The sequence below is a fragment of the Dipodomys spectabilis genome, unplaced genomic scaffold, assembly GCF_019054845.1.
Source record: "Dipodomys spectabilis isolate Male_0828 unplaced genomic scaffold, ASM1905484v1 ptg000125l, whole genome shotgun sequence".
NCBI classification, from domain to species: domain Eukaryota; kingdom Metazoa; phylum Chordata; class Mammalia; order Rodentia; family Heteromyidae; genus Dipodomys; species Dipodomys spectabilis.
In genome coordinates this window covers 19,467,544-19,495,126 of record NW_024870802.1, presented here as the reverse complement: position 1 = coordinate 19,495,126, position 27,583 = coordinate 19,467,544, and the positions used below count along the sequence as shown (strand labels likewise).

The window sequence follows — 27,583 nt, the reverse complement described above, 5'->3', positions numbered from 1 at the left end:
TCCAGTTGTAGGTCCTGAACTCTGGGCCTGGGCGCTGTCCCTCAGCTGTTCAGCTCAAGGCTAGCGCTCTACCACTTGAGCCACAGTGCCACTTCCGGCTTTTTTTCTTTTCGCTTATGTGGTGCTGAGGAATCGAACCCAGGGCCTCATGCATGCAAGGCAAGCGCTCTACCACTGAGCCACCTTCCCAGCCCTGCTTCCTAATTACTACAAGGTGAGCAACATTACCCTGCTAAGACTGTGTATATGTGTGTGCGTGTGCATGTGCCTGCCAGTAATGGGACTTGAGCTTAGGGCCTTGCTTTGGATTGTCTTTTTTGTTCAAGGCTGTCACTCTACCACTTGAGCAACATCTCCACTTACAGCTTTTGGCTAGTTAATTGTATTTCAGTCTGATGGGCGTGTCTGCTCAGGCTGACTATACCTCTATTCTCAGATCTCAGCCCCCTAAATAGCTAGCATAATATATATGAGAGCCACTGAAACCTGACTGCAATACATAAGTTATTTTTGAAGACAGGATCTAAGTATAAAAGCCTGGGTTAACCTGGAAGTCACTATGTAGGCTGGCCTAGAACTTAGGACCCTTTGCCCAGTCTCCTAAGTGCTGGGATTACAGGCATGTGCCACTATGCATAGCTTTTCTTAAAACATTTATTTTGTTTTTGAAACAGGATCTCACTTTGTAGCCTAAGCTGGCCTCAAACTTGTGATCCTGCTCCAGCCTTCCCAGTGTTGAGATTACAGACATGTATCACCATGCCCAGGAAGGATACATAGCTCTTTTTTGTCAGGGGCTGTCTGATGCACAACAGAATGTTTGGCAATAGCCCTAGTATGCCATGTACCCACGAGATATCAGTAATTATCTGAAATACTTGCAGACATAATCAAACATCTCTTATTGATGGTGGTGAGACAAAAAAATCCTAACTCATAGATTCTATGTCTAGGTCAACTTTTCATTATTGACATTTATGTAAATACTCAATTTGTGAAATGTCTTTTCACTTTTTTGATACTACCCTTCTATTACTATTTATGTAGGAAGTTGACATCCCCAAAAGGCTCATATGTTGAAGATTTACTTCCTAACTGATTGATCCAGTCATTCAGAGGAGATTCAATCATAAGGATGCTAATTTCATGCATGGGTCAAACCATGAAGAATTCATAGTCAATGAGCTATTAGGAGACAAGAGGAAGTCAGTCTCAGGGGGAAAATATGTGAAGAGTATACCTTTCTCTGACCACCTCTGTCTGTCTTTGCTTCCAGGCCTCCATGAGGTGAGCTGCTATGTTCTACCATACCTTTTAATCACAATGCTCTGTCTTACTAAAGGCCTCAAAACAATGGAATGAAAGCTCTCATATCATGAGCTAAAATAAATCTGTCCTCTTACATTGTTTCTCTCAGATATTTGTCATAGTAATGAAAAGCCATCCCTTTATTTATTTATTTTTTTTTGGTTTGTTGGGGGGCTTGAATTCAGGGCCTGTGCACTGTCCCTGAGCCTTTTTGTTTTGTTTGTTTGTTTTTATTAGGTTACATTTTATTAGGCTTTTTTTTTTTTTGAGTCGGGTCGTGGGGCCTGAACTCTGGGCCTGGGTGCTGTCCCTCAGCTCTTCAGCTCAAGGCTAGCACTCTACCACTTGAGCCACAGCGCCACTTCCAGCTTTTTTCTTTTTTTGCTTATGTGGTGCTGAGGAATCGAACCCAGGGCCTCAGGCATGCAAGGCAAGCACTCTACCATTGAGCCACCTTCCCAGCCCCCTTATTAGGCATTCTTTATAAATTTAAAATACTGCTATTTTTACATGCACAGGGGAAAATCAGCTTGAATAATTATCTTTAGGCATTCATTAAAATCAACCACAAAATAGAGACACTTCATTGTGTCATTTATCAATACTTGATATGTATATCTAAAATGCATTATGTTACAAAAAATATAGAAAATCAGCAGCACCAAGATACCTTTACAAAATAAATACATCAGTTGACAAAATGAATTATGGTAAATGTGATATTAATAATCGGATTAGCCCTGGCAAAAATAAAATATTCACAATGGCCGATGTGCAGTTTCATGGAGCAGTAATGGAGATGACAGCTTTATTCTAATGTACCTGAGCCTCTTTGTGCTCAAGGCCAGTGGTCTACAACTTGAGCTCCAGTATCACTTCTGGGTTTTGAGTGGTGAATTGGAGATAAGAGCCTCAAGGGGACTTTTCTGCCTGGGCTGGCTTCAAACCACGATCCTCAGATCTCAGCCTCCTGAGCAGCTAAGATTATAGGCATGAGGGCTGGCACTCAGCTAGCCATCTCTTTTACCGCACAAAAATTGTGCTTTTTTTTTTGGTCAGATCTAGGACTTGAACATAGGGTCTGGGCACTGTCCCTGAGCTTTTTTACTCAAGGCTAGCACTCTACCACTTGAGCCATAGCTCCACTTACAGGTTTTTTGGTGTTAAATTGGAGATAGAGTCTCTCAGATTTGTCTGTTCTTTGAACTATGATCTTCAGATCTCAGTCTCCAGAGTCACTAGGCTTACACGGGGAAACCACTAGTACCAGGCAGGGTCTGTTTCTCATGGCTCTTCCCTCATGCCAGCAGTTTATTTTCTTTTCCTTTTTTTTTTTTTTTTTTTGCAAGTCCTGGGGCTTGAACTCAGGGCCTGAGCACTATCCCTGAGCTTCTTTTGCTCAAGGCTAGCACTCTACCACTTGAGCCACAGTGCTACTTCTGGCTTTTTCTGTGTATGTGGTACTAAGGAATCAAACCCAGGATTTCATGCATGCTAGGCAAGCACTCTACTACTGAGCCACAGTGCCACTTCCAGCTTTTTTTCTTTTTGCTTATGTGGTGCTGAGGAATCGAACCCAGGGCCTCATGTATATAAGGCAAGCGCTCTACCACTGAGCCACCTTCCCAGCCCCTAAAAATTCTTTGTATTGGCTTACATAATTCTTTTCTTCACAGTCATTCATTGATTTTTTTTTTAAACTTCAAGGTGCCTTAAGATCCTTCCTTGTTTTTTTTTTGTTGTTGTTGGTTTGTGTGTGTGTGTGTGTGTGTGTGTGTGTGTGTGTGTGTGTGTGTGTGTGTGTGTTCGCCACTCTTGGGGCTTGAACTCAAGGCCTGGGTACTGTCCCTGAGCTGCTTCTGCTCAAGGCTCTGCTCTACCCCTTGAGCCACAGCTACACTTCTGGCTTTTTCTATGTATGTGGTACTGAGGAATCCAATCCAGGGTTTCATGCATGCTAGACAAGCACTCTACCGCTAAGCCACATTCCCAGCCCTCCTTGTTTTGAATTTACTACCAGTTTCTCCGATTCATAACAGGGCCTTCTTTCAGAGAGAATTTGCATAAATGATTATTTGGCCTGAGATTCTCCTCCCTCCTCTCTTTTTCTTATTGCCTGTTCTTCTTTAGGCCTCAGAATTAGTCACTTCTTCAGAGAAACTTTCCTTAACCCCACTGACTGGGTCAAATCTCTAATTGTAATTTCTCTTAGCACTGTGTGCCATATTTGCAACCTAACATTGGTATAATTTTCTCTCCCATTTCTACCTATAAATTTCACAAAGACAAGCTGCACTTGGTTTAACTCACCAGTGTAACTTCAGTGCCAAATATTTGTTGAGGAAGTATTTTTAAGTTATTTGTTGTTGTTGTTTGTTTGTTTTTGTCAGTTGGGGGCTTGAACTCTGGGCCTGGGCACTATCCCTCAGCTCTTCAGCTCAAGGCTAGCACTCTACCACAAGAGCTACAGTGCCACTTCCAGTTTTCTGAGTGTCTTAATTGAGATAAGAGTCTCACAGACTTTCCTGCCTGGGCTGGCTTTGAACTGAGATCCTCAGATCTCAGCCTCTGAGTAGCTAGGATTACAGGCATAAGCCACCTGCGCCTGGCTGCCCATTCCCTTTAACACAAAGTTCTGTACCTATGCCAGCCTACAACATCTATATCCCTTTGTGTTTCTCTGCCATTCATTTGACACTTCCTCATATCCTGCCATGTTACCATTGTTTTATAGTTAAATAACTTGTTCTATTTTTCAAAATAAACATTTTCAGGGTTCTTAAAGGGTAACTGTAGTTTAAATTCGCTACTGGAGTACCCATACATATAATAAATTCTCTGGGATCATCAGCTAAAGAAATCAATGAAGAACTTTCTGTAGCCTGCAATGGTAACTTAGCCTGCAGTTTATCACTGATTTGGTAATTGACAGTTCTCCTTGAAGCACCTTAACTTGTTATACCATTTCTCTATGAAATATCTTCAGGGCCCGTTTTGGTAGTCAATTCAAAACAAATATGATGGAAGAAATTAAGGTAACACATTACTTTAGATTTCTTGACATATTTAGAATAGTTCATAATCAAGAATTTCGAAATCTATTATACAGTCTTAAAGGTTTTCTGCCAAAAAAGTATTTCAGTGCTTAAGTCAGTAAGCCTAGATAGCTGGGAAGCAGAGAAGGGTAGCCAGTCTGGACATAAAAGTTCTAGAGACTCTATCTCACTCAATGACTGGATGCAATACTTCGGGCTTGTCATTCCCAGCAATATGGGAAGCACAAATAGGAGAATCCTATCTCATGCTTGGACTAAGCATAAAGCAAAACCCTACCTCAAAAATAACTGATGCATAGAGAGGCTGGAATCATGGCCTAAGTGACAGAGTTCCTGCTTATCTTTTAACCAATAGGCTCTGGGTTCTAAGTAATTAAGCTGGGTTTTTTTCATTTAAATTTTATTGTAAAGGTGATGCACAGAGGGATTACAGTTACATAAGGTAATGAGCGTATTTCTTTTTTGAATAGTGTTACCCCTCACTCATTTTCTCCTATTTCCCCCCTCCTATTCACCTCTCCCCAATTAAGCTGTTGTGTTTTTTGTTTTTTTTTTTTTGATTGTTTTGTCAGTGGTGGGGCTGAACTCTGGGCCTGGGCGCTGTCCCTCAGCTCTTCAGCTCAAGGCTAGTGCTCTACCACTTGAGCCACCGTGCCACTTCCGGCTTTTCTTGTTTTTGCTTATGTGGTGCTGAGGAATTGAACCCAGGGCCTCATGCATGCAAGGCAAGCACTCTACCACTAAGCCACCTTCCCAGCCGAATTAAGCTGTTTTTGGAAGTGGAAGGGTAGAGTACCAGTCTTGAGTAAAAAAGCCAAGCAAGACCACAAGGCCCAGAGTTCTATACACACACACACACACACACACACACACACACACACACACACACACACACAATTTTTCACCCTTCAAAATGAAAAAGTAAATTATAATTCAACTATCTCCAGTCTTACTGAAAAATGCAAGAGCCACAGAAAATGAAGATGGCAGACAATATGGAATTCTGGTAACCTGTGTCATCCACTTAAAATGCAATGATTAATTTATTTCATGAGTCTATCAGTCATGAGTTTTCCATACTAATAAAAAAGCAATGCTTGACAATAAAGCATCCTCAGCTATATTCATCTATTTCTCTTTAGATGATATCCTCAAGAACATATTATATGCTCTAATTACTCTTTTAACAATTTTGTTGAAATGGTATTTGGTAAATAAAACTCACTTGTTTTCTTTATGTTTGAAACAAGACTTGCCATAATGTTTAGGCTAAGTTCAAACTCTGTGCTCAAGAAATCCTTTGCTGCCAGGTGCTGGTGGCTCACACCTGTAATCCTAATGACTGAGGAGACTGAGATGTGAGGATTGTGGTTCAAAGCCACCTCCACAGAAAAGTCTATGAGACTCTTATCTCTAATAAACTACTCAAAAGAAAAAGTCGGAAGTGATACTGTGGCTCAAATGGTAGAGCGTGAGTCTTGAGAAAAAGAAACTCAGGGACAACACCCAGGCCCTGAGTTCAAGCCCCAGGACTGGCACCAAAAAGAAAAAAGAATCCCTGTGCCTGTTGTAGCTGGGACTACAGGTGTCAGCAAATGAATAAGAGTCACTCATTTTATTATTTTTATGGGGAGAGAGGGTGTATCCTATACTATGTAGCCCAGTCTGGTCTCAAATTCACAGCCTTCTGCATTAGCATCTTGAGTGCTAAGATTATAGACATGCATCATCATGTTCAGCTCCTTTATTTAAAATGTATAACTCTCTTTTTTAAGTTACAGAGCAGTCCCAACATGACCCAAATCTCATTTTGCTTCACCTTCAATTATGATGTAATGCACAAAATTATGTAAACACCACCACCACCCAATTCTAGAACCTTTTCAGCACCCTTAAAAGGAAATTCATATTCACTAGTCACTGTTCAATTGTCTCCAATTCCTCTATGCAACTATGAATCTACTTTTAGTTTCTATGGATTGGCCCATGTTTTGACATTTTATACAAATGGAATGATTTAATAAGTGGTCTTTGTGAGTGGCTCATTCTCCTTAATATGTTTTTAAGACTTCACTGTTACAGCAAGTATCAGAACTTTATTCTTGTTATAGCCTACTAATATTCTACTGTCTGGGTATATACTACATGTATATTTAATTATTTGGGTTCTTTTAATTATTTGGGTTGTTTCCATTTTGAGCTATTAGGAATAATAATGCTGGTATCAACAGTCAAAAATCTTTGTGTAGATAATGTATGTTTTTCTTGTCTTGGAAGATAAATATGCAACTATTTGATCAGGAACTAATCTCCAGTGATTAACAGAAAAATTTTTGTGTGGCACTACCAGCTTGAACTCAGGGCCTAGTGCTTTCAGATTTTTCACTCATGGCTGGTGTTCTGTAACTTAAGCCATACCTAAAGTCCAACCTTTTTAGTGATTAATTAGAAATAGAATCTTGAAGATTTTAATGCCCTAGTTGGCTTCCAGCCATGATCCTCAGATCTCAACTTCCTGAGTAGCTAGGATTACAGGCATGAACTACTGGTGCTCAGCTCAGAAACTTTTTTTTTGTAGTGCTGAGGAGCAAATTTTAGGGCTGTGCACAAGCGAGGTAAGCACTCTACTACTAAGCTATACCCCCACACTCCAGTAAGTAGAATTTTTTTCTCTACGTCAAAGAGGTTTTTTTTTTTTTTTTTTTTTTTTTTTTTGGGTCCGGTCGTGAGGCCTGAACTCTGGGCCTGGGCACTGTCCCTCAGCTCTTCAGCTCAAGGCTAGTGCTCTACCACTTGAGCCACAGCGCCACTTCCAGCTTTTTTCTTTTTGCTTATGTGGTGCGGAGGAATCGAACCCAGGGCCTTGAGCATGCAAGGCAAGCGCTCTACCACTGAGCCACCTTCCCAGCCCTACGTCAAAGAGTTTTTAAGACAGCAAGGGAAATGGCTTTCATAAAACTGTAAATATAAACTTCATTTCTTGGTATAATAAGATCAATTTGTACAAGGCTTTGCTATCAACAAAACTGCATCATGTTTTCTAATTTAAGGTCAAAAAAATTCCGTGATAAGTATTCCATTTAGTATATCCCATAAAACTAGACAGAGCTTATGCTAATTTAATCAAGGTGTAGGATAAAATGGTGGTTTTTAGGCAGACTAAGAAGTAGTGAAAATCTTACACAATACACAGCAAAAATAAGTATTAGATACTCTCACTAAATTAAATGCTCATTTTCCTTCCCTTCCAGCTTCTCATAGGAAAAAGGTGAAATTATAATGCCCTAAAGCCCTTCACAAAGCATATTCCAAAAACTAGAGGGCAAATAAACTTATAAGTCATTTTATTTATCTTGACAATGTGCTCAAATACATTCGAGAGTAAACTTTGAACAGAGAATTAGGAACAGAGAATTAGTAAATCTACATTAAAAGAATTTTGAAAATGTTTTCAGTTCTAGAAAAATCAAACACCATGCATCAGAAATTAGATATAATTACTTTATCATTTCCTGGCTTTTGAAATGAACGTCTATTTATGAATTCTGTTTGTAGGTTTTTCAAAGGAAAAAAAGTAAAATTGAAAAATAAAAATAATAAGCATAATCACGGGGAAAAGACCAAACATCCTATCAAATCACAGCCAGCATTAGAGAACGCCACAGGTCGTCCCAATTAAGCACCTGCTTAGTCCACAGCTCTTTCCAGCCGCCAATGCTATCCCTTAGAGTATCAGAGCAGAGCCCAAGCAGTGATCTGGGACTTGTCCCCTCGGATCGCCAGCCCCATGCACCTGCTTGGAGGTGTCAAGGAGACCAGGAATGGATCAACGATCCACAGCAGAAAGAAGGCGCGCGCGCAAACACACACACACACACACACACACACACAAACACACACACACACACACCGATCCACAGCAGAAGAACGCGCGCGCGCAAACACACACACACACACACACCCATGACAACGCAGCTGGGGCAGCTAGAGCTGTTTATTCACTGACACATTCTGTTTGGAGGTAGTCGGCCAGTCCCCCAGAGCCTTTGATGGCCCATTGAGGAAGCCAATGCGTGCCTCTTAGCCAGCTCCAGGACATCCTTTCCTCCCACCCGTGGCCCTCACCTCCAAGCACACCCCTAGACACGGGTGGAAACGGCCGAGCCCAGGCAGCCCCTGGACCCAGCCGGGCCCCCCCGTCACGCCCTAAAGCATTCGAACCCTTGCGGGGGTTGTGTAACACCCCACCCCACAACACCCCAAATGGGCTCTGACGTGGGACACAGGCTGGATCCAGTCCGGGTGGGGGGGGGAGGGGGTGACTTCTTACCGACGCCACCGCCGGGACTGAGGAGCGGGCCCAGAAATGGTCCTTAGGCTTCCACCCCTCACCTGGCTCGGTCCCACCTGAGGGCAATTACTGAGGACACGAACCCAGACAGGGAGGACTGACCTTGTTCCTACTGCCAGGGGAGCGACACATCCTGCTGCTTCCCGGAAAGCGGCCCGAAGGACATTTTCTTCCCCCCTGGAGGAAGGAAAACGGGAGGGCGCCGGCCCGGCGGCGGCGGCGGGCGCGGGCGGCGGCGGTGGTCCCGGCGGGCTGTGCAGCCTCTCAACGGGGACGGTCCGAGGACTACATCTCCCAGGCTGCTCTGGGGCCGCCCTGCGTCGTGACCCCGGCGCGCACGGAGGCGGTGACTCTTACCTCACAGAGGTAGCTCCTCCGCCGGCAGCAACTTGGCGCCTGCGGTCCATGGACCGGAACCCCGGGCCGACGGGCAGGAACCCGGGCCACGATCGCCTCCTCCCCGGCCCAGGCTCCTCCTCCTCTTTCCCCACTGCCCCCTCCGGACGCCCGCTGGCCGCGCACCGCCGCCGCCGGCCTCGCGGAGCCTCTCCGGGAGGCTGGGTGACGAGTTCGTGGCCGCCGCGGGACTGAGGCCTACTCCTCCGCCTCTCAGTGCTATTGTCCCTGGGCCTGGCCGAGCGCGCCGGCCCCGTAGAAGATGCCGGACCAAGCCCTTCAGCAGATGCTGGACAGGTACTGACGGCTGGGGGACGAGGGGGAGGCCGTGGTGAGACCGGAGCCGCGGACCTTCGCTCAGGCCCTGCCCGCGCCCGGCCTCGAGCTGCCAAAAGAGCGGAACCTGGCCAGCGGGGAGAGTTCCACAGTCGGGGGCTCTGGGAGAGGGCGGTAAAGTTTTGCTTCTTACTCCGGAGAGGCCAGAGTGGGCGGCCTGGATCAATGCCTTAGAAACTTAGTTGAGGAGTGGCATCTAGTTTTGTTTGCACACGGTCCCGAAGAGCTCGTGTTTACCCCTGGAATGAATTTCCTTTACCTCCCCTCCCCCCTCCCCCACGTGTGTTGTAAAGTGGTCATCTGCCATAGCCCCGGGAAGAACCAGATTGTCCTCCTGGGAAATGACTCCCTACTCACTTGAAGCCTCTTTCCTCAAACCGAAACACCAGGAGGTATTCTTTGGAAAGCCTGATTTCACTTCACCTCTCAACCCCCATCCCGTTCCCACTCACAAACTGTAAGGTCAGAGGATCCTCCTGGGATCCTTAACGGTCATAACCAGAGTAGAGGTTATGGAAAACAGCCACGAGTCCACATTAAACATTTAGCACACTTGACGAATCATTGAGTTCACTGAAAGTTTCTGTTTGGCCTGGGGCCACTTTGCCCATTCCTGGGGGTTTCCAGTTGGTGAAGTTGGTGCTTCTCCCTCTGCTGTTGAAATTCTAGGCAATGAGTTCTAACGTGTTTTTGGCAATTTGAAATCCATTTTCCCCTAAGTCAGTTCTTGCTTTCTGTGGTAGTCAATTGTATGAGGTAATCCGTGATGTTTGTGGTTGATTGCAGCTCTCAGTAGACCTCACTTTCCACCCTGTTCAATCTTTTTCATACTGAGAAAAGATCCCAGCTGTAAGGTGTTAAATGAGGGTCTTTCTTAATTGAGATTATGCCCAATTAAACTCTGGCAAGGGACTGGGAATGTGCTCAGTGGTAGAATGCTTGCCTAGCAAGCGTGAAGCCCTGGGTTCATTTCTTCAGTCCCACATACACAGAAAAAGCCGGAAGTGGCACTGTGGCTCAAGTGCTAGAGTGCTAGCCTTAAGCAAAAGCAGCTCAGGGCGAGTGCCGAGGCCCTGAGTTCAAGCCCCAGAATTGGCCAAAAAAAAACCTGTGGTAAGGTTGGCCACACCCAGAACACAAATCATCTCAGAGTACTGCTGCTTAGAATTTTTTGACACATCTAAGTTTATAGATGTCTTTGACTTTTCAGTTGAGATGATTGGCCAGCCCTTGTTTCAGGTTATCTGACAGTTGTTTTACCTAACACTCCATCCACCGCCACCCCCTTTTGTTTTTGGAATGGGGCCTTGCTGTATTGCTTAGGATCTTCTTATTACTGTCTTAATGCATTAGCCTCCCCAAAGCGCACATTATAGGTGTGCACCTGGGTTTCCACTTTATTTGTATATACATGCCTTTTACACACTCCTGGAAGGAAAACTACTCATGGTTGTTTATCTTAAATCCTAGAATAGAACTCAGTGTGTAATCAGAAAATAATTGTTGTATGAACTAATTTACGAGCATGTCAGTCTCTAGATCTGATCATTTGTTAGCTTTTGTTGTAGCAGCAGCATGCTGGCAGGTCATGGCTTATAAAAATATGTTCAGCAAGGCACCAGTGGCTCATGCCTATAAGCCTAGCTACCCAGGAGGCTGAAAAACATGGTTTAAAGCCAGGGCAGGAAGTTCCATGAGACACTTATCTCTGATAAACCAGCTAAAAGCCTGAAGTGGAGCTGTGGGTTCAAGTGGTAGAGCACTAGCCTTGAACCAAAAAGCTAAGGTCCTGAGTTCAAGCTCTAGTTATCCACTCCCCCGCACCCCCTCCACACACACTGTTCAGAGACATCCTCCTGCCACTGCCAGTTCCAGTTAGCTCAGAGCCTATTACTGGTGAAAATGGAAGGGCCTCAGAACTTAAATTTCAAAAATATTTTATAATTTCTGTTAATTCTAAGAATTCTAAGGGCTTTTCACTTTTTTGTGTGTGGTGATTTTTAGAAAACATATCTGAAAGCTGTCCTGATTTCAAGTATTGTTCAGAGGTTTTATAAAGTGAAAAAGAAGTGAAGCATTTAAAACTTCTTAAAGGAAATTTAGACATTCTACCTGCCCTTTACTGAAGCAGCTGGCTGTGACATTGCTAAAGGTCAATTTTGTTTGTTTTTGTGGGAATTGAACTCAGAGCCTGGGCACTGTTCCTAAGCTCTTTTTGTTCAAGGCTAGTGCTCTACCACTTTAAGCCACAGCTCCACTTGTAGTTTTTGAGTGGTTAATTGGAGGTGAGGCTCACAGGGACTTTTTCCACCCTGGTCTGGCTTCAAATAATGATCCTCAGATCTCAGCCTCCTGAGTAGATAGGCATGAGCCGTCAGTGCCTGACCAGCTTTTTCTGCTTATGTGATGAGGAAAATCGAACCCAGGGCCTCATGCATGCAAGGCAAGCACTCTACCACTGAGCTACCTTCCCAGCCCCTGGCCAATTTTTTATTGTGTTTGGTTTTGGGACTTGAACTCGGCCTAGGCACATGAGTCACCAGTACCTGGCTTGTTGTTTTTTTCACTGTTTTGATTACTGATGATGGAACCCAGGAAATGGAAAATGCTAGGAATATGTTTTACCATTATCCCCAGCACTAAAGGTAGATGGAGTTTTCTTTATATATTTTTTTTCTTTTTTTTTGGGGGGGGGGGTCCGGTTGTTGGGCCTGAACTCTGGGCCAGGACGCTGTCCCTCAGCTCTTCAGCTCAAGGCTAGCGCTCTACCACTTGAGCCACAGCGCCACTTCCGGCTTTTTTCTTTTTGCTTATGTGGTGTTGAGGAATCGAACCCATGGCCTCATGCATGCAAGGCAAGCGCTCTACCACTGAGCCACCTTCCCAGCCCCTCTTTATATTTTTGTGTATGTGCCGAGTGTGTGTGTGCGTGCATGCATGTATGTATGTGTGCACGTGCATGTGTGCGCATGTGTGCATGCATGTGCCAGTACTGGGGCTTGACCTCAGTTTCTCAAACTCTTGCTTAGTTGTCTTCACTTAAGACCGGCCAATCTAGCCGGGCGCTGGTGGCTCACGCCTGTAATCCTAGCTACTCAGGAGGCTGAGATCTGAGGATCGGAGTTCAAAGCCAGCCTGGGCAGGAAAGACGGTGAGACTCCTATCTCCAATAAACCACCAGAAAACCGGAAGTGGCGCTGTAGCTCAAGTGGTAGAGCGCTCGACTTGAGCTGAAGAGCAAAGGGACAGCGCCCAGGCCCAGAGTTCAAGCCCCACGGCCGACAAAAAAAAGACCGGCCAATCTACCACTTAAGCCACACTTCCACTTTCAGCTTTTTGTTTGGTAATTGGAGATAAGAGTCTTCATGGACTTTTCTGTGTAGGGTGGCTTTGAACCAAGATCTTCAGATCTCAGCCTCTTTAGTAATAAGGTTTACAGATGTAAGCACCAGTGCCTGGCTTTTTTGTTTTGTTTTGTTTTTGAGACAAAGTTAGACTAAGTAACCCAGACTTGGCCTGGAATTACTGTGTAACTCTGCATAGTTAGTGCTAGGACTTCAGTGTGTAAAGAACCTCCACACCCAGTTTAAAAGTAGATTCTTAACATGACTTATAAAGACCTTCATTGCCAAGGTCAGGAGTTTACAAACCAACTCCACATTAGAATCACTCTAGGGCCAGGCGCTTGTGGCTGACGCCTGTAATCCTAGCTACTCAGGAGGCTGAGATCTGAGGATCGCAGTAAAGAGTTTGACTTAGCCATTCCACAATGTGTACATGTTGTATACTTAAATACTACAACTTTTACTTATCAAATAAAAAGAAAAACATTTCTTACCTGACTAATCAGGTCATAAATAAGCTTTCCTTTTTCTTGGAATTTAAAATTTAATACATATCCTATGTGATATTGATAACAAAATAGAAATTAATAACCATTTTATTTTTGTTTTCTTTTTTTTCTTTCTTCCTTTTTTTTTGGGGGGGGGGGGCGGTCCGGTCGTGGGGCCTGAACTCTGGGCCTGGGCACTGTCCCTCAACTCTTCAGCTCAAGGCTAGCGCTCTACCACTTGAGCCACAGCGCCACTTCCGGCTTTTATTCTTTTTTGCTTATGTGGAACCCAGGGCCTTGAGCATGCAAGGCAAGCACTCTACCACTGAGCCACCTTCCCAGCCCTTATTTTTGTTTTCTACATTCAGCACCTTGCTGTTGAGGTACTTTTTCTTTTTTTAATTTACCTACACTCATTCTGGGGGCAGATTTCCACACATGTTTATAATATACTCCAATGACTCACCCCCTATATCATCAAAATACTATCTTTTATAAATTCCATAAACTGGTAGTGATTCACAGCATTTATTCTCAGATTCCTAATGTTTCTTTTTTCTTTTTTGGGGGGAGGGGGTCTGGTCATGGGGCCTGAACTCTGGGCCTGGGCACTGTCTCTCAGCTCTTCAGCTCAAGGCTAGCGCTCTACCACTTGAGCCACAGCACCACTTCCGGCTTTTTTCTTTTTGCTTATGTGGTGCTGAGGAATCGAACCCAGGGCCTCAGGCATGCAAGGCAAGCGCCCTACCACTGAGCCACCTTCCCAGCCCCTCCTAATGTTTCTGTGTAGTGTATTGATGGTACTTTTTAGAGTCTTTGAAATATTGAGTACTGTATTTTTATTATGTAAGGAACTAAACAATCTGTGAGACATTAATTTGTTATAAAGTATTAGTAAGTCTAGATTTTTGACAGTCTTACAGATTACATTGTCTTTTGTGGTAGAAACATTTTAAAATCTCACTGGTGGGGTTGGGAAGTTGGCTCAGTGATAGAGCCTTGCCTTGCATGCGTGAGGCCCTGGTTTCGATTCCTCAGCACCACATAAGCAGGAAAAGAAAAAGCTGGAAGTGGTGTTGTGGCTCTAGCCTTGAGCTGAAGAGCTGAGGGTTAGCGCCCAGGCCCAGAATTCAGACCCAGGACTGCCACTCCCCCACCCCCCACCCCCTGCCAAAAAAAAAATTAATACTTTTTTGCCATCTCATCTAAGTACTTCCTTGTGCAGGAAACAAGCTGTTTTCTAGCTGGCCAAGAGTATAACCTCTAATCTGGCTTTAAATTATTTAAAAATATTTCTAGGTATTTTGATTTTAATTTATTAAATTCACATCAGTTCTTGACACTTGAAACTTCTAAGCACATTTATAATGTGTTGATAATTTCTTGACATTGTCTATCTTGTTGTCCTTAAAAGGTTTCATTAAATAAGTGGGTTTTTTATATACATTATGAAAAATTATGAATCAGTACTATCCCCTCCCTCTCTGTGTCTCTGTGTCTGTCTGTCTCTCTCTCCCTCTCTCTAGGCCTTGGGGTCTTGATTTCATCCCAGTGCTGCCAATAAATTTTTTTTTAAGTTTTTGTAATTAATCTTCTTGTGAATAGCTTACACCATCATCAAAGGTAATCACTGCAGAATTGTGACATAATAAAGTGGTTTTACATCTTGGTAAGTATATAGCCAAAAATGAACATGATCAGAAAAAAATGTATCTTACTGGAAGTTTTGAATGGAGTCCTTAGTTCTTGACTTCCTGTAAGAGAAGATTTGTAGTTAGGCTGGAAATGTAGTGAATGTAGTAATAAAGAGTAACAGTACTCACTGGACACTATGTTGAGAATTGTGGGTTGAGTTGGGAGGGAAAAAGTGGGAGAGAGTGAGGGAAGGAGTAACATTGTCCAAAAAGAAATGTATTCTTTACCTGACTAATGTAACTGTATATCACCTTTATGATAAGAGTAAAAAAAAAAACTTTTTAAAAAAGAAAATAGCTGGGCACTGGTGGCTCAGGCCTGTAATCCTAGCTACTCAAGAGGCTGAGATCTGAGGATCGTGGTTCAAAGCCAGTCCTGGCAGCACCAGAAGTGGCGTTGTGGCTAAAGAGGTAGAGCGCTAGCCTTGAGCTGAAGAGCTGAGGGACAGCGCCCCCCAGAGTTCAAACCCTGAGACCAACAACAACAAAAAAAGAAAATAGCAAAGTTTATTGAAATAGTAATGATACGTGTTTATAGAGGAAAGCCACTTGTCTCAGAGATGGGTAATGCAGTTTCTGTTCACCAGCTTTATCAAAGTTGCAAGTTTTTTTTTTTTTTTTTGCCAATACTAGCTTTTGGGCTTAGAGCCTCTTTATTGCTAAGAATTCTTGCTTAGCTAGCACTCTTATCACTTGAGCCATGCCTCCAGATTAGATTTTTGAGCCCAGTATGTCTTTAATTTCCAGTATGTTGGACCAGGGAAGTATTTGGCCTTGGACAATCAGACTGTTCCAGTTCTCTGTGCCCAGCAGGAACTGTGCTGTGTATTATAAGACATTCTGTTAATGTCAGCAATCTCTAGCGTGATTCCTTATTAACATGCTAGCTCCTATATCAAGTAGAGAAAGATTTATTACCTGCAACAGGTAAGAAGAACATGCAGGGAGTTCATTCCAAAGCAATGCCCCTGAGGAGCATTTTAAAATACAGATCCTTTCCAAGACCAATGACATACAAATATCAGAAGTATTTTCCAAAACTTTCTAGATGTTTCCAATATGGGTGAAAACAACTATTCTAAACCCTAAGGGATTATTTCAGGATAAGAAATAGTAGCTGAAGCTGGGCACCAGTGGCTCACGCCTGTAGTCCTAGCTACTCAGGATGCTGAGATCTGAGGATCACGGTTTAAAGCCAGCCCGGGCAGGAAAGTCTATGAGACTCTTACCTCCAATAAACCACTAGAAAACCGGAAGTGGCACCGTGGCTCAAGCGGTAGAGCGCTCGCCTTGAGCTGAAAAGCTGAGGGACAGCGCCCAGGCCCAGAGTTCAAGCCCCACAACCGACAAAAAAAAAAAAAGAAAAGAAATAGTATCCAGGCGCCAGTGGCTCACGCCTGTAATCCTAGCTACTCAGAAGGCTGAGATCTGAGGATCACAGTTCAAAGCCAGCCCAGGCAGGAAAGTCCCTTAGACTTTTGTCTCCAATAAACCACTAGAAAACTGGAAGTGGCTCTGTGTCTCAATTAGTAGAGTGCTAGCTTTGAGCAAGTAAGAGCTCAAAGACAGCATCTAGGCCTAGAGTTCGACCCCCAAGACTGGCAAAAACAAACAAAAACCTGAGAAAATAGAGCTGGGTATGGTGGCACAGGAATTTCAACACTTAGTGGTGAGAGAGGAGGACTGAAAGTTCAGACCCATCTGGGCTACATAGTGAGTGTGAGGCCAGACATAGTAACATAGATCTTGGTTCAAAACTCACTAAAAAAGAGTTCAATAGGACATAGTGGTGTAGACTTGTAATTCCATCCAGCTGCTCAGAAAGAGGCAGGAGGATTGCTAAGTTTGAGACCAGCTGGGGCATGATTAATATAATGTTATCTCAAAAACAAAATACAAGCATCAAATTTGTACCACTGGGTCCAATGGGTCCAAGGGCCAGAGTTCTGGCTTTCATTACAGGAAGAATTAAAGAGCAGATACTGTAAGTCAGGCAAGATGAGGTTTATTAATGCAAAGCAAAGCAAAGCAGAAGTGAATCCTTCAGATGGGACAGCTCAAGAGGATGGCTAGAGGTCTCAACAATTTCCACCTTTCATTGAATCTGTACACTTGTCAGTCCTGGAAAACTGGGAGCAGTTTTGGCTAAGAAAGGATTTTACATACTATTTCTTTTCTTTGCTGTTTTTTTTTTTTGTTAGAAGGGGGCTTGAACTCTGGGCTTGGACACTGTCCTTGCGCCCTTCAGCTCAAGGCTAGCACTCTACCGCTTAAGTCACAGCACCATTTCCAGTTTTCTAGTGGTTTATTGGAAACAAAAGTCTAACGGACTTTCCTGCCTGGGCTGGCTTTGAACTGTGATCCTCAGATCTCAGCCTTCTGAGTAGCTAGGATTACAGGTGTGAGCCACCGGCACCCAGCTTCTCAGGTCTTTTAATACATTTGATTCTGCAAAGATAAGCTTTACTCTCAGCTGCATCTTGCTTAATTTAGATACTGTTAGTAATAGCTCATAATAGTAAGAAACTATTTTGTTAATAAGTCCCTTCCTCTACTTTTTTTCTACACATTAAAAAAAATCAAATAAACTGTGGTTGGAACACAAATAGACCTTATGGAGTGAGGTCTTCATTATTAGCATTGGTTGGTAATATCTAGCTTTGTCTTAGCAGAACCTTCCTGCTCCAGCACATTAGCATGTAAACATAGGCTCATTCACCTCTAGCTTATTTATTCTTTTTTGTCATTCTGTTTCATTTTTTCATTAAATTTTATGTGCTCATCTATAGCTGTTTTCTGTGTATGTTTATCCTGTGTTTCTCTCTCTCTCTCTCTCTTTTGCTCTCTCTCTTTTTGTTTTTGGTTGTGGGGCTTCAACTCTGGGGCTGGTTGCTGTCCCTCAGCTCTTCAGCTCAAGGCCAATGCTCTACCACTTGAACCATAGTGCCACTTCCAGTTTTCTGGTAGTTAATTGGAATTAACAGTCTCACCGACTTTCCTCCTGGGCTGGCTTTGAACTGTGATCCTCAGATCTCAGCCTCCTGAGTAGCTAGAATGACAGGTGTGAGCTGCTGGCACCCAGCTTTCCCTGTGTTTCTTATTGTCATCACATTTCAGTGTTAATTTCTAATTACTTTTTTAGCACTAGTGTTTTTCATGGTGGTTTTTAAATTTGATACTGTGTACTCATGTGTGTTCCTTATTTAGACTGTAAATTCTGTAAATGTAGTTTCTTGTTACATCAAGTATTGAGTGTACTTAGGAGAACTTGAATATTAGATTTAAGACAGCCTAACCATGTATATTCCTTAAACTCTTCACAAATTTTACTATTAGGAATAATTATTGTGGTAGGCATGATATTATATACCCTGTAATCCCAGTACTCTGAAAGCTGAGGAAGGAGGTTCTTGAGTTCAAGGCGTTTGTTCTAGACCTGGACTACATCACTTACTACTCCCCAACTCCCCCCCCCCCCCCCAAATAAAAAAAAAGGAAGGATAACGATTAAAAGTGGCAAACTATATTTTAAAATTAAGTGGTCTTTTTTTTTTCTTTTTTGAGACTTTATTAATATTCATTAGTTGTACGGGGGGGGGGGGGTTCATTGTAACATTTCTTTACATTCATACAGTGTATCCCATCAGCCTTACCCTCTTATTCTCCTTATGCCTCTTCCTCCTCCTCAAAACAGTCTCAACAGATTTAATGGTCCATTTCTTTTCTTTTTTCCCCCATTGGTCCTTTTTCATATGCTCATATAAGCTATTTTGACCATTTCTAACTTTATCCACAGCTCGATTTCATGTCTTAACCAATACTATCTAGCAGTTTCTATCTTTCAGCTTTGTTTCTTCTGGATTTCTCATCCTCCATGAGGTGGGTCTTCTGACAGCAATTGCCATCTATAAACTCAGCAGAAGAAAGTCTATTCACCACCTGTTCCCAAGTTCTGAGACTCACTGTAATAAGCCTAGTCTCCCAAACACTATAATCTGAGGATTGGGATGAAATAGTTTGAGGCTTAATTCTTTCAGGAGACGAGGCCATTGCTGTGTTAACCACATAACAGGCTAATGTTGGAGGAAGAGTGATTTTCTGTAGAAATCTTGCTCTTAGAAAAGAAGAGTCTTAAGCACTAAACCTCAAATTTCTATCATTTCCCTTCCAAGGTCTTGAGAAATTTAAGCTCATCATTTTAAAATTTCTTTTTTCTGCTTTTCATGTGTGTTTGTGTATGTTGGTAACTGCGAATTGAACTCAGGGCCTCACACTCTCACTTTCTCCCTAGCCCCCCAAGACTGGCCCCTTTCTGCTTCATAAAGAAATTGGGAACTGTTTAACAGTGGCTCACATCTATAATCCTACTCAGGAGGCTGAGAACTGATGTTCTTGATTCCAAGCCAGCCTGGGCAGACAAATCTGAGACAGACTCAGAAGTGGAGATCTGAAAGAGTGTTGTCTGAGACAAACCTTTTTTGGGGGGTGGGGGAGGAGTCCTGAGGCTTGAATTTAGGGCCTGGGTACTCTTCCTGAGCTTATTTTGTTCAAAGCTACCACTTGATTTCCAGCACCACTCCCAGCTTTTTCTGTGTATGTGGTACTGAGGAATTGAACCCAGGGTTCTATGTATGCTAGGGAAGCACTCTACCACTAAGCCACATTCCTAGCCTGGCCCAACATATTTTTTTTTTTTTTTGGTTGGTCGTGGGGCCTGGAACTTTGGGCCTGGTTGCTGCCCCTCAGCTCTTCAGCTCAAAGCTAGCACTCTACTACGTGAGCCACAGCGCTACTTCTGGCTTTTTCTGCTTATGTGGCGCTGAGGAATTGAACCCAGGGCCTCATGCATGCAAAGCAAGCACTCTACCACTGAGCCACCTTCCCAGCCCTGACCCAACTTTTTGATAGTTGATTGGAGATGGAGTTTCCTAGATTTTGTTTTTTGTCTGGGCTGGCCTTGAACCACGATCCTCAGGAGCTCACATTCTAGAATAGCTATAATTATAGGCATGAGGCACTGGTGCCCAACTTTGTCTCCTTAGTTATAAATGTATGTAAGCAGAAATTCTATAATAAAACATAATAGGTTCATCTTATTAAGAAGGAACTTAAGTGTACAGGAGGCTAGAATCCTAAAGATAAAACACCATTGTTCTCTCTTGCAGAAGTTGCTGGGTGTGTTTTGCCACTGATGAAGATGATAGAACAGCTGAATGGGTGAGACCATGCCGGTGCAGAGGATCTACCAAATGGGTTCACCAAGCTTGTCTACAGCGCTGGGTGGATGAAAAACAAAGAGGAAACAGTACAGCCAGAGTGGCATGTCCTCAATGCAATGCTGAGTACTTAATAGTTTTTCCAAAGCTGGGTAAGAGTATCTCTAAAAACAGCAAAGATATGTTTGATACTGCTACATAGAACTTCATGGTGTTACATTTATTTCTAAATGACTCATCTGTTTGGTTTTTGTGGCTCTCTGTATTCTCTATTTCCTCTAAATGCAAGGTATTTGTTTCTCTAACACTTTAAATGTCCTTAATAACTATCTATATGTCTGTATATTAGCTGTTTTCATTTGGTTGAGAAGAGAAAGAACTTGTATAACCTGTGTAGATATAATCAAATAGAGCTATATAGTAAAAAGCCAGACTTAAAGAGCCTCAACTCTAGAGGTGATGTAGGACAAAGAACACAATAGTATGTTTTAGTGTCTCCTTAATTCTTCTGCTAAGGAATAAAAGTAGGGAAATTAAGGATTTAATAAGATGGAATCTTGAATTAATCTTTGGAATCTAATTTAGATAATTGTCTTTCATGAAAGCTGTTACCTTTTTCAGGGAATTGGGTCTTTGAGAATGGGGCTACATTAGAATAAACTACTTAAAATGTGTTGTCCCTAAGGCTAATATTTAGTAAGCCTGTTTCATTACTCATACATTTCTGAGCTGATATCATTCTGTTTGTGTTACACCATGCTAGTTGTAAATATTACTCTTGGCTATAACCAAGAGGTAGGTAGAGGAAGACAGTTTGAGTTGTTAAATTATCAAAAGGAAAGAATGGAAAAATTAGAAATTATTAGATACACTTTTTGAATATGCTGTAATACTAAAATCAGGGTTTTTTTAATGAGGTAATATAAATGAGGATAATGAAGTACACTTCTAATGTAAGAAGATAAGGGCAAATGAAATTTCTATGGTTAGTTGTTTTTCTCTAGCATGAGGTAAAATAAATGATATCTTCATATGAGAGGTATAGTGGAGAAAATAGTGATCTTAAACATTTGGAATTTGTGGACCACATTATGGGTCTTCATACACACCACTGATCCCACATCCATTCCATCCTCTCTTCACACCTTGTACAAGGTATTAGCCCAGGGCCTTGAACATGCTGAAATGCTAGGTAAACATTTTATTCTTCAGCAGTGCCCAGCTCCATCACTGATGTAGGCAAGCACAAAAGAGTAACCTAAAGTGTTTTTGTTGTCAGATCAAGCCAAAATTTCTAAAACATTAGAGAAAGCAGTTATTAGTACAATCCTTCACCATATTGATAAGGTACGACATCAAGTTTTTGTCACAAAGGTGATATTTTTATATTTTGAGTTTTTTCTTTTTAGTTCTAAATTAGGTAGGCCCACCTTTCAATTATAATTTTTGGAATAACTGCAAATATAGCGTGAATTATGTGTTTTAGACACCAACATATTGCAAGAATTTTTATTAAAAACTAGACATAATAAGTCACTTAGTTGACAAAAGTATACACTAAACAGAAAAGCTGAATATTTTAGTTTGTGAGATGACAGTAGGTAGATCTATCCTTTTGGTTGAATTTAGAAGATAATTTTCAGGATTTATGTAGTAATTGAATGTGACTTTTAAGTATAGCTAATAGGACATTGATTCTTCTTATGATAGAAAGTACCTCTATGTCAGGGCACCAGTGGCTTATGCCAGTAATCTAGCTCAAGCGGTAGAGCGGTGGCCTCGAGGGCAAAAGCTAAAGGATAGCATCTCCTCCCTGAGTTCAAGCTCCAGTACCATCACCAAAAAGAATTATATTCTTCACACTCAAGTGATAGGTTCAAGTTATTCACTACAGTCTTATGTCTACTAAAAATATAGCCCTTAAGCAAGGCACTTAAACTCAGAAATGTTTTGCTAACATGACCAATGCTATGGAAAAATTTGGTCAGGAACACATGAGTAATCCTAACCACTTTGGAAGCTGTAGCAGGAGGATCTCAAGTTTGAGGCCAGCCTGAATTATGTACAAGATCCTGTCTCAGAAAAAATAGATAAAGCTTTTACTGGAATAGTTATTGTTAACTTTCCTCTGGATGACATAGAAAAGCAGAACTCTATTCTGAAGTTATATGCTGCACATTAAATTATATTAATTCTTAGTTTTTAATTCTGACTCAAGGAATCTTAGATGTGAGTTTGTTTTTAAATAATAGAATGCTTCCTTACTTTTTAGTTAGTGTTTTGGCTATACTGATTTCAGTATACCTTTGCCAGCCAAGTTTTAAAAATTGTTATTGGGGGCTGGGAAGGTGGCTCATTTTTAGAGTGCTTGCCTTGCATGCATGAAGCCCTGGGTTCAATTCCTTAGCACCACATAAGCAGAAAAAGCCAGAAGTAGCGCTGTGGCTCAACTGGTAGAGTGCTAACCTTGAGCTGAGGGGCAGCACCCAGGATCAGCGTTCAGGTTTCACAATCAATGAAAACAAAAGAAAATTGTTATTGGGGGCTGGGAATGTGGCTTAGTGGTAGAGTGCTTGCCTGGTATACTTGAAGCCCTGGGTTTGATTCGTCAGTATCACATAAACAGAAAAAGCCGGAAGTGGCGCTGAGGCTCAACTGGTAGAGCGCTCACCTGGAACTGAATAATTCAGGGACAGCGCCCAGGCTGAGTTTTAAGTCCCATGACCCACAAAAAAAAAAAAAAGAAGAAGAAAAAAAGGAACAGAAGATGTAAGGAAAAAATGCAGAGAGGAATAAGTAGTGGTTAATGTTCTATGGAATGATTACTTTTCTGTGGCAGCTTTTTAAAGTTTTGATATGGAATTAACTTTGGGTTGTCTAGTTAACTGGCCAGTTCTGCTTTTCTGAGATAGGAATGAATGAGTGATGTTAATTTGTATATTCTTTATTGTTGATAGAAAACTTGTGCTCAAGACGGGCACAGGTAGTTCATGCCTGTAATCCTAGCTACTCAGAGGCTGAGATCTGAAAATCATGGTTCAGAGCCCAGGGAGAAAAGTCTCTAAACCACTCAGAAAAAGCTGGAAATGTTGCTGTGGATCAAATCAGAGAGCTAGCCTTGAACCCTTAGAGGCTCAGGGACAGTGCCCAGATCCTGAGTTCAAGCCCCAGGACCAGCAAAAAAAAAAAAGAAAGAAAGAAAAGAAAAGAAAGAGGAAAGAAGGAAGGAAGGGAGGGAAAGAAAGAAAGGAAAGAGGAAGGAAGGAAGGGAAAGAAAGAAAGAAAGGAAAGAAAGAAGGAAGGAAAAGAAGAAAGAAAGAGAAAGGAAGGAAAGAAAGAGTCAGAGAGACAGAGACAGAGGAGGAGAGAGAGACAGAGAAAGGAAAGGAAGGAAGGAAAAAAGAAAACTTGTGCTCAGACAAACAAAACAGTACTCATCAAACTTGCCATCTTATTACCATTCTGTTTTAAAGTTTGCTTTATTTTTTCTAATGAGTTATGCTGTATGTGAACCTATTCAAATACCTTGTTATTCAAACTGTGATCTGAAGACCACCAGAGTAGTCATGATCTGGAGGTGGTAGTAGAATACCAAACTCTTCACTCCTTATCTCAATTTATTTTTGTCAGTCATAGGTCTTGAACTCTGGTCCTGGGCGCTGTCCCTGAGCTCTTCAGCGCAAGACCAGTGCTCTACTACTTTAGCCACAGTGCCACTTCTAGTTTTCTGGTGTTTAATTGGAGATAAGAGTTCATGGACATTCCTGCCTAGGCTGGCTTTGAACGGTGATCCTCAGATCTTAGACTCCTGAGTAGCTAACATTATAGGTGTGAGCCACTGGAACCAGCCATCTCAATTTTTAATTGAAATAGATACCTTAATGAGATCACTAGGTGATTTGGGTGGGGAGGGCCTTGCATTTGCTAGGCAGGCATTATTCCAATTGAGCTCCAGCTCCTTTTTGCATTGGTTATATTTTAGTTATTTTTGGTTATTTTTGTTTTATTTCCATTTTGCCTGGTCTGCAGTCCTATTTGTGCTCTCCAGTGTCACTGGGATGATAGCCACAGCACCCAGCTGTTGGTTGAGATAGAGTCTCAGGAACTTTTTTATGCCCAGGCTAGTTGCTAACCCTGATTCCCCCATTTCCCAAGTATATAGAATTACAGACTTGAGCCACCATGCCTGGCTATTAATCCCATGATTGTTATGTAAAATTAACTATTACTTTAAAATGAAATGGAAATACCTACTAGAAAGTGCTACTTTCCACTAAAAAACCTGCAGTGTTTATATATTAACTAGCAGTGTTTATTAATTAGTGATAAATTATGGTGATAGAATTTATTTATTTGCCAGTCCTGGGGCTTGAACTCAGGGCCTAGGCACTGTCACTGAGCTGCTTTTGTTCAAGACTAGCACTCTACCACTTGAGCCACATCACCACTTTTTCTGTTTATATGGTACTGGGGAATTGAATCCAGGGCTTCATGCATGTTAGGCAAGCATTCTACCACTCAGCCACATTCCCAGCCCAATAGACTATGTTTTAACAGCTAGATAGAAGGGTTTGGCATTCTCTGGTTTTGGGTTGATTTATTTCTACTTTTTGTTTGCTACTTCTAATTCACATCCTTTTTCACATCAGAGCCATTTTTTTTCCCCTAGTCCTGGGGCTTGAACTCAGGGTCCTGTCTCTGAGTCTCTCTGTGCTCAAGGCTAGTGCTCTACCACAGCGCCACTTCCAGCTTTTTCTGAGTAGTTTATTGGAGATGAGTCTCACAGATTTTTCTCCCTGGGCTAGCTTCAAACTATGATCCTCAGATCTCAGCCTCCTGAGTAGATAGGATTATAACCCACTTTTTTTTTTTTTTTTTTGGCTGGTACTACTGGTGCTTGAACTCAGGACCTCAGCACTGTCCCTGAGTTTCTTTTGTTCAAGGCTAGCCACTTGAGCCATAGCACCACTTTGGGGTTTTTCTGTTTATATGGTACTGTGGAATCAAACCCAGGGCTTCATGCATACTAGGCAAGCATGCTAGTACTAGCCACATGTCCCAGCCCTTTTTTTTCAACCAATTAATTGGGGTTTAGAGGCACATAACAGTAATCCTAGTACTTACACTTCTGAAACAGAAGGATGTAAGTTCTAAGATAAATAGAACGATACTATGAGACCACCTTTATATATATATCTCCCTATAATCTTTTTTTTTTTGGTTGGTTGGTTATATGGCTTGAACTCTGGGCCTGGGCGCTGTCCCTCATGTCTTCAGCTCAAGGCAAGCACTCTATCATTTGAGCCACAGTGCTACTTCCTGTTTTCTGGTGGTTTATTGGAGATAAGAATTTCACGGATTTTCCTGCCCAGGCTGACTTTGAATCGTGATCCTCAGATCTCAGCCTCCTGAATGGCTAGGATTACAGGTGTGAGCAACCCACACCTAGCTCCTCACTATAACCTTTACCTAAAACATTTTTTAACATTTATGTATGGTTTATGCCATACTACCATACATTTGTTAATTTTGCCCTAAAGTTTCTCAGTCATTTAATGTCTATTATTTTTTTCCCTTTACTAGATCGTAGGCTCCTTGCAAGCAGTAGCTAGTATGTTAAATATTACTTTTATTTAATAGTGAATTGTGTGTTCAATAGGTGCTTATTAAGTACTTAGTAGTTGACCTTATGGTCCACAAGTTATTTTTGTGATAAAAATTTAAGCTTTCCCTTGGCGCAAATTACATAGTCATAAAGAACTACTATGATGATTTTTAGTTAGTAATCCAGCAGTGTGAAATAAAGATATATAAATGTATCTATCAGCTGATAATGGTGCTCAGGATTTTTGTTTTGTTTTGTTGTAATGTTTGTCTTTTTGGTTTTTAGTTTTTTAGATCAAGGTCTACATTGCCCATGTTGCCCCTAACTCTTTCATACATGGTAGGCACTTCATGCATGCTGAGGCTACCACTAAGTCACATTTCCAGCCCTCAGGATTATTTTGGTTTTGGAGGTTATTATTTAGTTGTGCCTCTGAGTGCGTGTGCATGTGCACATACTGTGTGTGTGTGTGTGTGTGTGTGTGTGTGTGTGTGTGTGTGTGTGTGTGTGTGTGTGTGTGTGTGTGTGCTGTTTGAACTCCAGCCCTTTCTCTCAGCCCCATTCCATGCTCTGCCACTTGAGCCACACTTCTACTTCTTGTTTTTTGCTTATTGGAGATAAGAATCTCTGATTTGCCTCCCAGGCTGATGTATAGAACTGTGATTCTTAGACTTCACAGATTTCAGCCACTTGTGAAGATATGCTTATAGGCTTGTTTTTGCTTTGTTTTATTTTTATCATTTACTGTTAGTTTGAGTATTTAAAAAAAAAAAACAACCTAAGAGAATCTCAGCCTGCAAGTACAGCAGATAAAGATGAAGTGAGAGCTTTACATAAGCACTTAGACCTAATTCTTAGTATTTAAAATAATGATGAATGGTAGAAAGTTAAAATTCTTTACTGTTTCAGTGTACTCTTTTCCTGTTACTGGTGATACTTCTAGAGGTTTGAACTCAGATCCTTATGCTTGCTAGGGCAGGTGCTCTACCACTTGAGCCACATCCCCAAACCATTTCCACATATTTTTAACTTTTACTGAGTTTGTTGTTTGGGTATGCTTTCATTAAAATCACATTTGACTTGGGCCTGTATAATTACATTTTTTTGAAGCTCCATGGAGTCCAATAATTTGCCACATGGTGTTATGGCAAAATTCTGTATCATTATAGTCTATTTCCCTGAGGAATAGACTAGAGTGCCCTGATGTACAGCTAGCTACCATGTGCTACACTAGCCATGCCCAGAAAGCCCTTCAGAGTAAATTGCCAATCATCAGAAAGCAGTTTTTAAAGCACCTATCTGTACATGGTTCTATCCTAGGCACTGTACAAAACGAATTAAACAGACATGGCCCCTGCCCCTTGGGAGTTTTCAGTCTAAGATGATGCTGACATGGACAGACATAAAGGATATTGAGACAACTGAACAAACATTGAACAAGAGCATAAAGTAATAACATTATGCACAAGCAAAGGGGTAAGTGCCTTTTGTGGGGATAGTATATAAAGGAAGCCTCTATGGGATATGAACAGAGTGGAGTAGAGAAACTAGTGAACTTGACCAAATTTGGTTAGTTCTCCTTGGCAAACTGGATTTTCATGCCCAAAAGACAGGACATTCTAGACATATATTTATTACCATAAGAAAAGCATATAGTGAGGAAAGAAGTGTATGACTCTAGTGTCAGTGGCTTCAAAAATCTGAGATTCTGGATGGCACTGAAAGTAGAGTTGATGTAACTTAGCCAGTTGGCATCTAGGGTGGGCCTAGGTCAGAATAGTTCATTGTA

The 27,583-nt window shown here is 41.9% G+C and overlaps 1 protein-coding gene across 2 annotated transcripts in view; it reads left to right on the top strand.

The window, feature by feature from the left end:
- Positions 1-9,075: 9,075 nt before the first annotated feature.
- The window catches only part of Marchf5 (membrane associated ring-CH-type finger 5), a 33,586-nt gene continuing 15,078 nt past the window's right edge, over positions 9,076-27,583 (top strand). Inside the window, exons 1-2 of one of the 2 annotated variants that reach the window (XM_042689263.1) lie at positions 9,076-9,408; positions 20,139-20,341. In XM_042689263.1, coding sequence (XP_042545197.1) covers positions 9,374-9,408; positions 20,139-20,341 — 238 coding nt within the window. In that variant the 5' untranslated portion in view covers positions 9,076-9,373. Of the gene's footprint in view, positions 9,409-20,138; positions 20,342-27,114; positions 27,271-27,583 lie in introns of those variants that run through there. The other variant, XM_042689264.1, reaches the window with a different exon arrangement.